The sequence below is a fragment of the Acinonyx jubatus genome, chromosome A1, assembly GCF_027475565.1.
Source record: "Acinonyx jubatus isolate Ajub_Pintada_27869175 chromosome A1, VMU_Ajub_asm_v1.0, whole genome shotgun sequence".
NCBI lineage: Eukaryota > Metazoa > Chordata > Mammalia > Carnivora > Felidae > Acinonyx > Acinonyx jubatus.
In genome coordinates, this window is record NC_069380.1 from 130392352 (window position 1) to 130408780 (window position 16429).

Here is a 16429-nt window from a genome sequence, read left to right on the forward strand (position 1 = left end):
TCGTTTTGTCTGGAGTGTCTTCTCCGTCATTTGACTCCACTAGATTTAGCTCCACTATAAATAAATATTTATTTTATGTAATCTCTAAAATGGCCATGTGATATAGATATTATTCCTATTTAAGCAAAGAAATCAGTACTCAGAAAGGCTAGGTCACTGTGCAAGACCAATGTAATTAAGAGGTAGTAAAATCAGAGTTTTGGTCTTAGGTTTCTATAGCCATTTAAGTCTCTAATACGATTCAAGTGCTCAGAAGCTGCCTCCTCCCAGCCGAAGCCATCTAGAAGGCTGCTGGGAAATTGCACTGGTGGCACAGCATTCTGGGGTGGAAGGCAGCTCAGTGCAGCTGGCCCCCTGCTGTTGCCTAACTCCCACAGGGTCCTGGACATCAGGCTGAGCAGCCTTGGAGACAGAGCCAGGGTAGGAGAAAGGAGTTCTTCTATCATTCTTTTTGTCAAATTAAATTTCTAGTCTGAAGTAAGTTTTGTTCAGTAAGTTTAGGATTGACTTTACTGGGAAATTAGTTTGAATTTTTTCTATTTGTAACAACAGTATGTGTTACATGTTTAAAGCATATCTTCTGCTGCTGCTGCTTACTATTATTGTACAAAGTAAAACAAACAAAATGTTTAATTTACACTGAATATCGTGAACTTGATAAAAGCAATTTGTGTTTGCTACAAGGTTGAAATGCAAAAGGAGAACACCACAGATAGTGTTGTCTTGCCCTTTATGTTTGCTCTCAAACCTGAAAAACACTTCACACAGTGGAAAGACTAAATTCGTTCCTTTTTGCCAAGAAAATTGCAAACCACAGTCCATTATCAAATGAATAGTATAGGCCTAGTATTGTGTCATCATATTTCTCTCATCTGACTCTGTGCTGTGTGATAAAATTATCAAATGTTTGTTTCTGACCCTCAAATCTGTATCTTTTAGTTGGCTTATTCTTCTTTTCACCAGCTGCCTACTGGCCATCTCTCTCTATTTGAATATCTTACTAGTAACCCAAGCCCTAGCCAAGGCTTAGTTCATTATCTTTGTTTTCCAGACTTCTCCCTGTTCTGTGACTTCTTTTTCCACTCCCTGGTATCAGTATCCTCTAAAGAAAAATTTTAGATTCCGGTGTTTTTCTTACTTTTTTCTCTGCAAAACCAGTTTGTTGTAGTATTCTACCAACTTTTCATCCATAACATATCTTAAATCTATTTTTCCTTTTAATTTTTTTTGCTACTACCCTCATTCAGGCCTTCATTTCTAGCCTGGGCTGCTGCCTTAGTCTATAGACTGGTCTCCCAAGTTCTTACTCTTTATTCTCTTTCACTCAGAACAGTCTTCCTGAAACCCTGAAACCCCTTAAGATGTCACAGTTACACTCTGTTAACTCTAGAAGTAAGGCCATGATCCCCCTTTACCAATTCTGCCCTTTGGTCTAATACTTCTTCTTCTTCTTCTTCTTTTTTTTTTTTTTTTTTTTAATGTTTATTTATTTACTTTGAGGGAGAGAGAGAGATCGCAAGCAGCGGAGGGGCAGAGAGACAGAGAGAGAGAGAATCTTAAGCAGGCTCTGCACTGCCCAGAGCTCCATGCGGGACTCAATCTCACCAACACTGAGATCATGACCTGAGCTGAAATCAAGAGTCAGACGCTTAACTGACTGAACCACCCAGGCGCCCTTGTCTAATACTTCCTAAACCATTTAAAACCACTGGAAAATAGGTCCAATACTTCCTTAAAAATTAAAAATTACATTCCTACACCCCATTTCAGACCTACTGAATCAGAATCTCCAAGGAAGGGGCCTGAGAAGCTGTACTTTTAATGAATTCCCTGGAATTCTTATCAGGGAAATGTAGGAAACACTGTTAGCAGACCTGAACTATTTGCTGTTCTACATAAATGTTTTGTATTTTCTTTTCTGTGTGTCTTTGTTCACGTTTTTCACCTGCCTGAAGTCCTATCCCATTCTGGATGTCAAAGTCACACTTATTTTCAACACCTAAAATACCATCTTTCTAAATGTCTTTTCTTAATTGTTTCTTTTTCTGATCTAACGTTTGCTTCTCTTGTGACAGTTAACATTTTCCTTTTAATAACATCCATTTTGTTTTATTACACAAGAAATATGTGACTATGTTCTCACTGTATACTACTCAAACATTATACCCTTTTCTTTCTTCTATATTAAGTGTGTAGAGTTCTGGGCTGTGGGCTCTTTGATGGTAAACTGTGTCATCTTTGAGTGACAGTAGGTTGGAGTAGAGATAGCATGGATTTGGGATCATACACACTTATATTGGCACTTTGCTTTCCACTGATACTTTGTGACCTTTACTTAGTCTCTCCGAGCCTTACATCTCCTCCTTGTAACATGAAAATACTCTGAACCATTTAGATTGTGAAATAAGGACGTGGGTAGTCATTACTTTGATACAATATGCAGTCTTGGAAAATGTTTTTGAAAGTCAAATGTCTTAAACAGTATACTCTATATTATAATCTGTATTATATTCTCAGAGAGCTAAACAATATCCAACAGTCTCTAATATGATTGTATTATTCAGACGCTGCTGCCCTCATGTTAAAGCAGTCTAGAGGGTTGGGTTGGCAAAAAACTTCACCAACAATTTGGGGTTGGAAGCCGTAACTCCACACAACTGCCCTAGTGCTCTTACTGAGCACTCCCTGGGGCTCCTGGATCGTAGCTTGAGCAGCCTTGAAGGCATCCTGTACATCATGACCCACCAACAACCCATTCTCCACATGTGAATGGGTCTCGGCACACTGTGCAGAATCTTTGGCTTACCAAATTTAGCTATTTGGTCTGTTTATATAATGGAGACATGAATAAGTTTAGTTTGAGAAAATACAACAACAATAAAAAATCATGGGAGGTTGTTGACTTAGAGGAAAGGAAATTCTCTAGAGGGCATGAGACAAACTCTAGAGCCAAAAAAAAAAAAAAAATGGAAGTAGATTTTATATATTTTCCTTTTGTACGGTTCTTCAGACTTTGAGAACTGTTCCAATACAGTTTACCTTTGGGGTTAAATGAGACCTTGCTAAGAAAAATGAATGCTAGCCTGAATATTGGAAAAGTATGACCAATAGATAAAAGTAAGACTTACTGTTTTTAAATGTATGTAATAATTAGAACCAAAGTCAAGTAAGTGTCTTTTACAATGACCAAGAACAATTTTCAGTTTCACTGGATGGATGAAATTAAATATTTCTAGAAGTCTTGAAAATAATTGTTTCATTATTCATTTGCTTATCAAGTTCATTGACTCCACAGTGTGTTAAGCTTTATTCCAGAACCTGTCTAACATCACAAGTTAATAATGCTGAAGTCTGAACTGGGGCTTTGGGGTTTTACTTTATGTGAAAGTAGAAATAAGATAGAACCCCTCTGGTTTATGGATTATCAGTGTGGGATTACAGAGACAACTTCACCCCACTCATTTATTCCTGACAAAGTACCTCTCCCACATGGGTTAGCTTTCCTTCATTATTTATTTCAGTATCTTTCTACTACCTGATAAAATCTCTTTTAGAATAATAGAATTTTACAGCTCAAAGGGATCTAGTCCAACTTCCTTCCTTTATAGATGAGGAAACTGAGACTCTAGTTAAGTGACTTGCCAGACTGACTTCATTTCCTTTTTGATAGGATTGCATGATAGGAGGATGCCATAATAACGTATCTTGAGTTCTGGAAAGCATACTGTCAGAGTCTTGTGGACAACACGAGGAAATGTGATCTGGGAGATATTATAGTCAGATGGGTTTATAGTTGATTGAATACTTCTGCCCAAAGAGTGCTTTGTTGTCAACCTGTGCATGATTATTTGAAGTAGGAAGTTAAAGTGGAATAGGAGTACATGTAAATTCTGTACTTGAACTTAATGCAATCAGCTGAATAGGTATAAGACTTTATAGGCCATAAGTCCTAGTTGAATTATGAAGAGTAAGATCTCTGAATAAGGAATTTAACATTCTTTGCATTGGGGGGATCACATTTGCAGCATTTTGTTCAGTTCAGAACACATTTAAGAAGGATACTGACAAACCAGATGCATTCAGAGGAAGGGAGGATCTTGCGGAGGATGAAGATGAAGCCAAAAACCATTGCACATGGAGAATGCTTGACGAGCTGGATATACTTTGAAGATGTAAAAACTAAGTGAAAATGTGGTCCTAGGCTTCAAACATTTGGAGAGTTTTTATCTGGAGGATCCCTGCCTTTGTTTTGCTTTCTTAAATAATAGTTTTATTCAACTGTCCGTACTGGTTTAAAGTTTACTCCCAAATCTTTGTGTCTAATTTAAAAACAGATGTCAGAAACTATTTTTCATGTGAAAGTCTACAATCAAACAAGCAGTTTTCAATGAGGCAAGTTAAGTGGTAGTTTCATTATAAAGGTATCTCAATAGCTAGATTTAAAAAATAGTGAGTAAACTGTGCCACATTCACAGTGATACACATAGCATTTCGCTCACTGCAAGATATGCTAACATTTTTACCTCAAATCCCAAGTTATAAAAAGACTCTTTTTCTCACCCATAAAAAGTTACATGGATGGACAAATATACCACTTTTGAGAATAAAATAAGAATGCTTTGTCCTATTCTCATTTATTCCAAGAAATTAAAGTCTCCCAAAAGCTTGGATCTGGGGGTACACACAGCATGAAGACTGCTGCCAGGCCTTTTGCACAGAAGTTGTCAGAAATGTTGAACAGTCTAATTTACAAACTGTTCTGGCCTGATTAAATTGTATTAAACTTTACTTGTCCTAGTTGTTTATACTTAACTAGTTTTAAAAAGATGTTAGTACATTTGTATTCATCTCATATTTCTGCTGTAACTAATGACTATCAATTTAGTGGTCTGAAGCAAAACAGATTTTATATGGTACATTTCTGGGGTCACAGGTCCAAAACAGGTTTCCCTGGGCTACATACTGGGGTATTGGCAGGGCTTCCTTCCTTCTGGAGGTTCTGGGAAGAATCTCTTCCCTTCACTTTTCCACCTTTAGAGCTCATTTGCATTCCTTGGCTTGTGGCCGCTTCCTCTAGCTTCAAAGCCAACAATAGCCCGTAGAGTCTTTCTCATGCTTTATCATTATGGGATGGACTCTCCTGCCTCCCTCTTTCACTTGTAAGGACTCTTGTGATTACATTGGATGCACCCTGATAAACCAGGATAATCTCCCCATCTCAGAATCCTTAATTTATCCACAAAGTCCCTTTTGCCATGTCAGGTAACATATTCACAGGCTTTGAGGACTAGGATGTGGACATCTGTAGGGGGTCATTATTATACCTACCATTCTCTTTGTATTTAAACTGTACTCTATTCACTATACCTAATAGCAGACATTGCTTGTAGTTTGTTTTAGTTCTAGAAGGTAAAACTAGGACTGGTTGGATGGTTAGAAATTGCACGTGGATTTTTTTCCCCTCCAATTAGAAAGAGAACTGTCCAAGAAGAGAAGACTAGAAGAATTTAAAAAGGGTGGTGTGTGTGTGTGTGTGTGTGTGTGTGTGTGGTGTGGTTGTAAGCTCCTTTCAGGTGTTGAGATACTGGTTAACTAGTCAGCAGTGATGTCAAGGAGATTCCTGCTTTGGGTGAGAGACTAGATTAAGTGGCCTATGAGATCTTTATTTTTCAACTATTAACTCTGGTTCTGTGCTAAAGGTCAGAGAATGTGATCGGGTTCTTCAGAGAAACAATACATGTATATGTGCAGTTCTGTGGTAACTTATTTTGAAGGATGTATCATTTTTTGGAAGAAAAGGTGTTTTTAAAATAATATTTTCTGTCAATGCAAGAGTTAGCTTCTTACTTATAAAGCTTTAATTTATGCTGAAAATTTCAGGAACATATATTTGAATTTGCTAGCCACATTATAGCAGTACTAGATTTTATGTAAATTTGTTAACTTGCCCTTTTGGAAGACTATTTTATTTCTTCCTCACTTATGATTATATCATATATTTCTTCCTAGAGCATGAAGGGAAAAAGCAAAAGTAGTCATGACTTGCTTAAGGATGATCCCCATCTCAGTTCTGTGCCAGCTGTTGGAAGGTTAGTATGCTACCAATGTGATCTCAAATCCTTATTTTCTGGCTCAGATATTTTCTCGCTGCTTTTGTGACAAAATGCTCTGTTCTCTTAAATCCAGTTTTTTCCACTCAGACAAAAAACAAAAGCATTTTGGTGATGGAGATAGTAGAGGTTCTAGCATAATGGAGGGAAGCACACTGGCCTCTTACATTCATCTTACTATCTATCTCTGTTGAACTAATTAAATTTAAAATTAAGTGCTAAACTTTTAAATCTTGGGATAGTTTGAATAGGAAACTGTTTGCTTTTTTTTTTTTTTTTAAGTTTAATGTTTAATTCAAAGTTGCTTTGAAGCATTTTGTACCAGTTGGTATGATGAGTAGACAAATCAGAGTTGAAAAGTTTTGTGAAGTCACTGTATTTTAGACCAATTCATTGAGTATTTTTTTCTGACATATTTTAGGAGTTAACAGAAAACTCTCTATCTTTGTTGCTTCTCTCTGAGAAGGGAGGATGTATTACTGTTAAATACAACTGCACATGATATTGGGACAATGTCTCAAATGGGGATTAAAACACTATTGTACTGAATTTAGCTTGTGTTACAAAATTCTATTTCAAAAAAATCTTTTAATATCCTGGTAGTTTAAGGATTTGGCCTTTTCAGCCAGAATATGTCAAGCCAATGGAAGAAATTGTTTTCTCAACTCCTCTGTTCATAAAAATATCACTATTGGTTGTTATTTGCTTTTTTCTGTTAATTCTAGTGAATTTGTATATGTGCTAATCGGGCATACTTATTATTCATTTTGTAAAAATGAATCTCTTTTAGAATGTTTCTGTTTGCTCTACAATGCCATTCTGAAATTCCTATATTTTGAACTGTTAATCCCAGCAAAATATTCTAAATTTTGATTAGTGAATAATTTTATTAGTTTCATTTTGAAGGTAAACTTTACTTGCTTTCATTTTTTTGTAGCGAAAAAGGTGATGCAGCAGGAGATTCAGCTAATGTGAGTATTAATCTTACTATAAATATAGTTTGAACAATTAAAAAAATTTTAAAGATCTGAAAACTAAATCATTTATTTTGATTGAAGTATTTCCTTCCAAGTGTGCATGTAGATGTGTATTTCCCTACAAACTGAAATCATACATATATGAATTTCTAGCCCATTTTTCTCCCTCTCACTACTAGAATACTCAAAATTCAGATGTCATTGATTTTATTTCATTGTGTTAAAAGTTTAAATGTTGGGGTGCCTGGGTGGCTCAGTTGATTAAGTGTCCGACTTCAGCTTAGGTCATGATCTCACGGTTCGTGAGTTTGAGCCCCGCGTCGGGCTCTGTTCTGACAGCTCAGAGCTTGGATCCTGCTTCAGATTCTGTGTCTCCCTCTCTGCCCCTTCTCTGCTCACAGTCTGTCTCTCACTCTCTCAAAAATATGTAAACATAAAAAAAAAAAATTTTTAAACAAAAGTTTAAATGTTGATGCGTGGGTATCCTACACAGCGTCTGGGAAAATGCTTAGATCAGTCATTTATAGCAGTATTCCTTAATGTACCCAATTCAGAAGATTCTCGTTCAAGACTATAGCGATCTTTATTAATTGTATTGGCTATTAAAGCTGATTATAAAAAAAGACCTAAAGGAGGTGTAAGAGCAAGCAGTGCAGGTACATAGAATTTGGGTGTTTCTGAATGGAGAGAACGCCAGCGCTAAAGCTGACTGGTGTTGCTGGCCTGGAGTTGTAGGAGATTGTGTCAGGGAGTACAGACTGTACAGGGTCCTGAGTGAGTTGAGGGTCCCCTGGAGGATTCTGAGAAGGGGAGTAATTGCTGTGACTTCAATTATAGTAAGAAATCTAAGCTTCTCCACCTTCTCCTCATCTACTTGAATTAATCTCTGGTTGAGGTCGGTATGCTGGCCAACTGCCTGCAGAAGTTACACTTCCCCTGGGAAAGAACAGGAATGTGGACAACACAATACCCTGGGTGATACAGAGGGAGCACGGCCTGTGCTGCATGGAGGGGCTGTGTGTGAAGGGAGCAAACACTCCTTACTCAGGTATCCCATACTGATGTAGTTGGCCTACAGCAGACCATACGGGTATTCCCGCCTGTAGCAAATGCTTCAAGTCCTTACTAATTTAAAATAAAAAAACAAAACTGGCTTAGAATGCAATGTGGACAGTCGGAGATGGATCTCTGCTGGTGTGAGGGGATGTGGGATGCCTAGCAAATACTGCATTTCAATTTCTACAGGATGGAGAATATGAAGGTGCAGAGCATGATGAATATATTGATGGTGATGGGAAGAATCTGATGAGAGAAAGGATTGCAAAAAAATTAAAAAAGGACACCGGTGCAAATGTGAAGTCCACTGGAGAGGGAGAAGTGAAGAAGTTGGTTACCCGCAGGTGAGTCAGTTATGGTGCTTCCTGGTGTCAGTTGTCTTTCTCTCCTTCGCTCTAAATTAGCATTGAGTCCTCTCTTCCACTTCTTTTTTAGAACACTATTTTCATAATGTTTGATAGATATGCCAGTTGTGTGTTAGCCTGTTTGGGGGCCTAAAATACAGTTTTAAAGTACTTACAGCAGTGGTCCCTCGAGTCAAATTCCTCTTCATTTTCTCTCTAATCTCTTCTTTAAAAGCCCCTACAAATTTCTATATGTGGGGCAAGCAATATATTAGTTAGATGCAGAAGGCCGTGTTTGTCTAATACCAATGCAAGCAGTAGAGTAACATATAGAATGAAAAGCCAAGTCCTTAGATTTAGGTGAGTAAAATATGTCACAACTGGTTATGAAAGTGTGCGGGCCTGAAAAAATTCTTAACTATCTTTTCAACTCTGATTTATACCATATACCCCTCCTAATCTCTGTCAGAAAAGAAATTTCAGCAAATGTCTGATAGTGAAGAGTTGTTAAATTTTGTGACTCAACACTATATTCTGAAATTCAACTTAACTGAAAAACTCTCCTTTGTGATTTTATTATTCAACTTTATGGTATACATTTTAAATAATACTGCCTTAAAAATGTTTTCTTTGGATCGCCTACATTTGGGGATAAGATGGGTGTAACTACATATAAACAACATTCTTATTTTTTTTTTAAGTGTATTTATTTTGAGAGAGAGACAGAGAGAGTGAGCAGGGGAGGGGCAGAGAGAGAGAAAGAGAGAATCCCAAGCAGGCTCCACACTGTCAGCACAGAGCCCGACGTGGGGCTGGAACTCATAGCACTGTGAGATCATGACCTGAGCCAAAACCAAGAGTTGGATGCTTAGCTGACTGAGCCTCCCAGGAACCCCAGCAACATTCTTATTTTTCTGCTATGTTTCTCCACTTCATATAGAAAAACTTAAAAATAAAAGGCATTTCCCTATTGGCACTGCTTCGGTTCCTCAATTTTTTCCTTCATGTAACCTGAAAAGTAATTGTCAGCAATCTCCACTGATGGTAATAAACCCTTATATTCAGAAATCGTACTTAAATATAGTAGATTAACATTGGGCAACTATTGACAATGTTTTAGTGACCATATATGAGCTTATATATCATATCAAGTCTGTAACCTTAAGTCAGATTATACATACAATCAAGGATGCTTTTTCTCTCTCATTTTCATTCAAAACATGCATTTTCTAATTTTTAAGAACTATGAATATGGTACAGGTTAGGCTTATAATGTGACAAAAAATGCATTTTGAATTTTTAACAGGTGAAACAAATAGTTGTTATGCTTAAGTGCTTAAGTCCTCAATTCTCCTGGCTTTAATACAAGTTGCAATATTTATACACCCTGTAATTAATATAACTTATAATTTAGCAGAGCTGACTTTTCTTTAAGTACTAAATAAAGCTTATTTGGCAAAATATGCCTTAATAAATAGTGAAAACACCAAAACATCTATTTTTAACTGTTCCCCTCTTCCCCCAGATTTTCAATATTGACATCCTCCTCTCTCCCTCCTTCATCTTACCTCTCCTGCCCTCAAAGAGAAATAAAAGAAAAATAAGGAGGTCGGGATAGAGAAGACAGTACAGGATTTCAAAGGGAAAATACAGTTTTTCACTCTTACTTAGAAATTTCCACATTTGTCTCATGAACACTTATTTTGTGTACAAAAAAAGTCCAAAATTATTAGTTAGTTATAGCAGCTTCACTATAGTTTAACTCTCAAGTTAGTGTTATGTTAAAAAAATAAAGGGTCAATATTCTGGGACTGAAATAATTTTATAAGGAATAAAATATGATATTTAAGTATTTCTGATGTTTTAAAAAGATATGTGCTGGTAAAGATTTAAATCAGTGTCTTTCAGCCTTTTCAGTACAGGCCTAGGAATAGGCCCCACCTCTGACTAAGTCTGTCAGAAATTTTGGTACGGCATCCTAAGGTTAAAAAAGCACTCTAGGAAAAAAAAATAATAATAAAATAAAATAAAATAAATAATAATTAAAAAAAAGCACTCCAGATTATTCTACTGAGCACCTAAGGTTAATTTTAAGTTTGGGCTTAATTGGCGCTGGTCTTTTGGAACGTCCTATTTTAAAGTTGACTGTAAAGAATTATTTTTTTGCCTGTAGGTGGAGCTCAACTGCTGCAAGTTAATCCTATAAACCAAATTCAGCTGTCTGCCCTATTTTTTAGCATCCGTGTAGGGATTCATAATAAAAGACCAAAGGATAAAATCAGACGTAACAAGCAGACCAAATAGTTAGAAATCGTTGGTTTGTTGTGATGATTATAATCATTATAGAAATTCTGTCTTTGTGTAATTTCTATCAAATGTAATTATATTGTGATTACTCTTCTAAATTATTTTCATTACATTGAAATATGAATCAAACAAATACTGACACATACCCTCAAATTATAATCATTAAACATTTGATAGAAATATTTCAAGGTTAACCAGAGTGGTATTAGTTTTGATGTTTGAACAGGTTCTGGTTTGATCAGCTGTGTTCTGTTGACCCATGATATTTAGTTGACCTTTGTCTTAAAACAACTCTCTTATTGGTAAAGTTAAGTCGTATTTGTGTTTTAGTTATGACTTATGTTAGGTTGACTGAATATGAAATATCATTATTATGATAGTACCAGGAATTTAGATATGGATATTGAAGTTGGGATGGAAGACCTAATGAGTTGGATTGAACTTTAAGTTACGAGGCAAGGGGTAATATAGTCGTAAATACCTCCTGAGTATACTCCCCGAGGCCTGGGTGAACACCCAAATTAGATGGTGCCAATTGTAGCCTCTCCAGTCTCTCTTTGTTGGGTTTGACATATGTTACTAGGATTTCTTAACTTCCCATTGTTTCTAGCTTCTCAAAAACATTTGTGAGCTTTCTCTCAGCCTTGGGGATCTGAGTCTCAATATGATCAGTCACAGGAAGTCCAGATTCAAAAAGATAATACCAAGTTTAAATTTCAAACATTTAGAAGATAGTATGCATTTTTAAATTATAGTACAAATTTTAAAAGATAATACAATAACAGATTGAAATCCGCAGACCTTTTAACAACCCTTTTTTAACCATTAGAATCATCATCTCTGAGAAGTCCCCCTCTTCTGTTCTACAGAACATTTACAAGCAAGGACTGCATTAACCATTTAGACCATTTCTGCTTCTGTTTACCTTCGTTTGCTCTGAGATGTCTACTGAAGCAGATATTTACAAAGAGGAAGAGAAAGAAATGCGAGATATATACCGTGGGTAACTTGGTCTCTGAATAAAGAAAATTTGCAGGTATTATCTCTTTGGTATGGAATAGCAGATGACCAAGCTATGGAGCAGTCCCAATTTTAATGAAGTTTGCATGCTAACTTGTACTAGAACTTGCTTTTTATTTTGTATATGTTCTTTCCTAAGCAGTCATTCTACTCTCAAACATATGTTACTGTTGTAGCCAGATGCTGCAAGAACTGCTATGTGCCAGACAGTGCTAGACTCCAGGAACATGAAAATAAAGGCACATGTTCAAAATATAGTATATGAGTGCAATTATAAACAATTAATTACAATTTAGTATGTCGAGTGCCCTAATAGACGTGTCTACAAATTATTATGGATGTTAGGTAGGCAATATATATTTCTGGGAAAATTCAAAATACCAGGTCAAAAAATAGTTGAATGTGGGGCACTAGGGTGGCTCAGTCGGTTAAGCGTCCGACTTCTGCTCAGGTCATGATCTCATGGCTCGTGGATTTGAGCCCTGCATCAGGCTCTGTGCTGATGGGATTCTGTCTCTCTCTCTCTCACTCTCTCTCTCTCTCTGCCCCTCTCCCCACTCACACTCTGTCTCTCTCTCTCTCTCAAAAATAAATTAACATTGAAAAAAAGAGTTGAATGTCCAATTGCCATTTTTGTAGATCAAGAATGGACAAATATCATCAATTTCATAAATTATACCCTAATGCTAGAAAGATAAACCATTTTTTGGAGCCACTATTGGAAAGAAATAACATTTTAGCATTAAGTCCAATCCTTGAAATTAGTGTTGTATAATACCCCAATGTAGACTAGATGGTTTATTTTACTGCCTTTATCTGTTACATTTAAAATTTTGGAATAGTAAAAATTATAATGCAAACCATACCATCATTTGGCATTTCTGGCAAGCTTCTACTTTTCTTCTGTTTGGGTCTTTATAGCAAGGATTTTTGGATATTTTGAACAAAACTGTTTCTTGGGCTGTTTGAACTAAAAAAAACACTTTTAAAATGCCCAGTTAGTTCATTGAGAACCTTAATCCATATCCAAGGAATCACCTTCAAAATAAAACAAACAAACAAAATCCTTGAACTTCAATTATATACTTCAGAAATTTGACAACCCTACTGTTTTTACAATTAGATTTCAAATGGAAGACAGGAAGCAGTGAAATGCCCACATGGGGGAGATTCTCCTGTCAAAATGGAGAAAAAGCATTTGCATCTCTTTAGAATGTATTGATTTGTATTATGCCTGAGAGTTACATTCTATTGATCTGGTAGTATCACTTGTTTTTGGAGAACGGAGTTGTACATTTGAAATGTAGCGTTGAGATTATGTGCAGAAAAACATTTCTTAAGTTATTCAAGCATTTGAGGAAGTATTCTCTACCCTGGAACAAATCTAGTCACATTGAAGAGTTGTGAAATTCATTGCTTTCCTACTTTCTTTGTCTATACATTGTGAATTCACCTATCAATTAAATTGGCAAAATACAGAAGAAAGAGGCCATTCAAGATGCAGAGAGATCTTTGTTTAGCACAAAGTTAAAAACACATGAAGGTGCACAAGGGCCTGAGGGAAACTTAGAGTTAGTGATTTTATTTTTTCCTCTCGTCTTTTTTTTCTCTAGTTTTACTCTTTGTACCCTTTCCCCCCAAAGTGTTCAGACATTTTACCACCTTTCAGGTATGGCTTCACTTTTGCACATTATTTTGAGTTTCTCCTTTGTACCAAGCACTGTGCTAGGTCCCAGGATGCTCAGATTAGTAAGTCCACGTTTCTTCACAAGTTGCTTAGTGTCTAGTAGAGACAGCTGTATGAACAGATAAGGGCTGTGAAGTGTTCATAGGTGCTGGAGCCAGAGAATCGTTCTGTTATTCCACAAATATTTCTTGTTCTACAGTGTGACCAGACCACTGATTTGCCAAATCAATTTATTTCTCGAATTTAACCTCTACAACAAAGCTGCAAGATATAGTCTTTATTATGATTCCTGTTTTACAAAAACAAACAAACAAACAAACAAAAACCACTGCACTTAAAGAGGTTAAGTGATTTGTGTGTAGAAAGTGGCAAAGTTGGTGCTTGAACCTGTTAATGGTCTGACAGCCCCTCCAGAGCCCAGAGAACAGTTGGCCGGGGCCAGCTTACTTGTGTCCAGCTGAAGTGAAACTCTCACATCGAATGTTTCTAGCAAAGGTATGACATCATGTTAGAAATATTATTCTACATAAGTGTAGGGGATGGGCTGGAAGAAGGAGATCAAAACACAAAGACACATTAGTAGATTATTAGTCCAAGGAAGAGGTAATAAGGGTTAACCCACTAAAGTAGTATCTATGGGGATGGATTTAGATGATAAGGAAGCAAAAGATTTGGATATAGGAGACCCAAAGGAGAAAGATATATTCCAGATGACTCCTAGGCTTGTGGCTTAGATAACTGGCTGAGTGGTGGTGATAGGTATTGAGACAGGAATCCTGGATGTCCCTAGTGGTCCCCTCAGACATTTTTGTCCTTTTGTCCTTTCTGATCTACCTCAGTGTCCTGCCCATAAACACACTGAATTGCTTCTTTTATTAGTCAGCTTAAGTTAGGTTATGCTATGATAACAAACAATCCCAAAATCTCAGTGGGTTAAAACTAATGTTTGTTCTTTTGTTCTGGCTACATCCTGGCATGATCTGTGGATCTGCTGCATATCACTTACATTGAAGGGTCCAGGATGAAGGAAAAGCCTCTGGCCGAGAGGCATGGCAGAGGAAAAAGAGGGACAATGGAATCGTATGCTAACTCTTAAAGCTTCTACTTAGATGTGGCATCTATCACCTCACCATTTTGTTGGTGAGAACAAGTGATGTGGCCAAGCCTGGTGGCTCTGTGGTGAAATAGAAACGTTTTACAAGGTAGAGCAGTAAATGCTTAGAAACAATAATGAAATCTCCTCCAGGCTTTGTCCTCTAACCAGGAATTGCTATAAATACTTGTAATTGTGTAATAAATCTAGTCATTGTCTTCCTGGTAGGACAGAAAAAGACAAACATTACTTAACTGCCATTATCTGAATTTAAAAAAGAAGGATATCAATTTCTAATTATTATATGCTTTTTAAAAAATACAAAATTCTAAAGGAAATTCTATCTTACCCATCTGTCCAAAAGGGGTGCAGAAGAACATGATGAGTATCTTCCACAAGTTTCACCAAAGATACAGAAATACTTCATGTGCACATAATATTAAATCATAATTTTTTTATTAGCTATCTTAAGGATCCTTTGGTTGTGGGGAATAGAAACCTACTCAAAAACTCATATTTTTCTATAAAGTGATTTTACATATAAATAAACTAAAGGGATTTCTGCATAAAAGAATAGAAGAGTTGCATAGAATCCAAATAAAAGAATTGCATACAGGCCTGACAGGAATGGCTGTTGTCACAAACTTATGTTTCTCTCCTTCTGCGTTCTCAACTCTCCTTTTGTCTGTTCATTTGTTCTCTTCTACAATCTTGTGTTTTCTCAGTAGGGCTCTTGCCTGTTGTCTCCTGCAGTTCAGCCCTTCAGAAGTAATTGCTTAGATTTCTGTGTCCCAAAGCCTGACTTCCCAGAGAGAGAGAATCTTACTGCCTTGGCTTGGGTTAGCCATCCATTGAGTTATGTCATTGGTGGGGACACTGATGGTGGAGGGGCTCTTAGAAAGCCATGAGATATGCAGGTGTGACAGAGATGCTATGTCCCTCCATCTTCCACTACCCTACTTATTTAGTAATGAGAACCCAAATATTTAGATGGACTCTTGACCACCTCATCAGACGACATTCACCATACCTCTTTGTAGCCAGGCAAGGCCTTGTGACCGAATTCTTGCTGATGAAATGAAACAGAAGTGTATCTGACTCTCAGGCAGTCTTTTCTAAAGGAAAGAGGGAGGGGGCTAGCCTTAGCAAAACAGAGAGATTGAAAGAGCCTGGGGCCTTAAAATCCTCATGGAACCACAATTCCGACTTGGATTGCCTATCTCTGGAGTTTTTCTGTGTGGGATAAAAGAACCTTCAAGTTATCTAAGTCATGTTATTGGAGTTTCTATTAAGTGTAGCAGAACCTGAACCTAACTGATAGAATAAGGCTATTTCTTCCAGGGGTAGGAGTAGGGTAGATTCCCTAATATGGGGATGTAGGCAGAGAGGAAATGAATAGCTGCTTCATTGTTTTTAATAGGTTTCTTAGTTGGTTTTCTTGTTGTTCCTAGAGGAGAATCATATTAATTATTGACACCCAACAGCTTCACTACTCTTCTCACTTTTGGCTGATCACCTTGCTTCTTATTTCATTACGGAAACTGAACCAGTGAGAGAAAGTCCTCATTTGCCCGCCACCAATCTACCCATCTGCATCGGAATTTCTATGCTGCTTTCTAAAAAAGGCAACCCCTGTACTCTGTGCTCTGGTCCTCACACCCTCGGCTTTCTTACACACTTTGGCCAAGCTATTTACCTTACTCTAGTGGCTCACTTCAAAGGCAGCATACTGTCCTTCTTGCTGTTTCACAGACATGCCAAGCTCATTCCTTTTTCAGGCCTGTGCACTCTGAGTTACCTCAGCTTGAAAGTTTCCTCTCTAAGATAGTCTTAGT

The 16429-nt window shown here is 37.0% G+C and overlaps 1 protein-coding gene across 3 annotated transcripts in view; it reads left to right on the forward strand.

The window, feature by feature from the left end:
• Positions 1 to 16429, forward strand: part of CWC27 (CWC27 spliceosome associated cyclophilin) — a 190808-nt gene that overhangs the window by 24004 nt on the left and 150375 nt on the right. For all 3 annotated transcript variants that reach the window (XR_003414567.2, XM_027041096.2, XM_015065317.3), the window contains exons 8-10: positions 6010 to 6089; positions 7048 to 7081; positions 8333 to 8487. Coding sequence is in view for 2 of the 3 variants with exons in the window: in XM_027041096.2 (XP_026896897.1) it covers positions 6010 to 6089; positions 7048 to 7081; positions 8333 to 8487 (269 nt within the window). In the remaining variant the exon portion in view is untranslated. The remainder of the gene's footprint in view (positions 1 to 6009; positions 6090 to 7047; positions 7082 to 8332; positions 8488 to 16429) is intronic.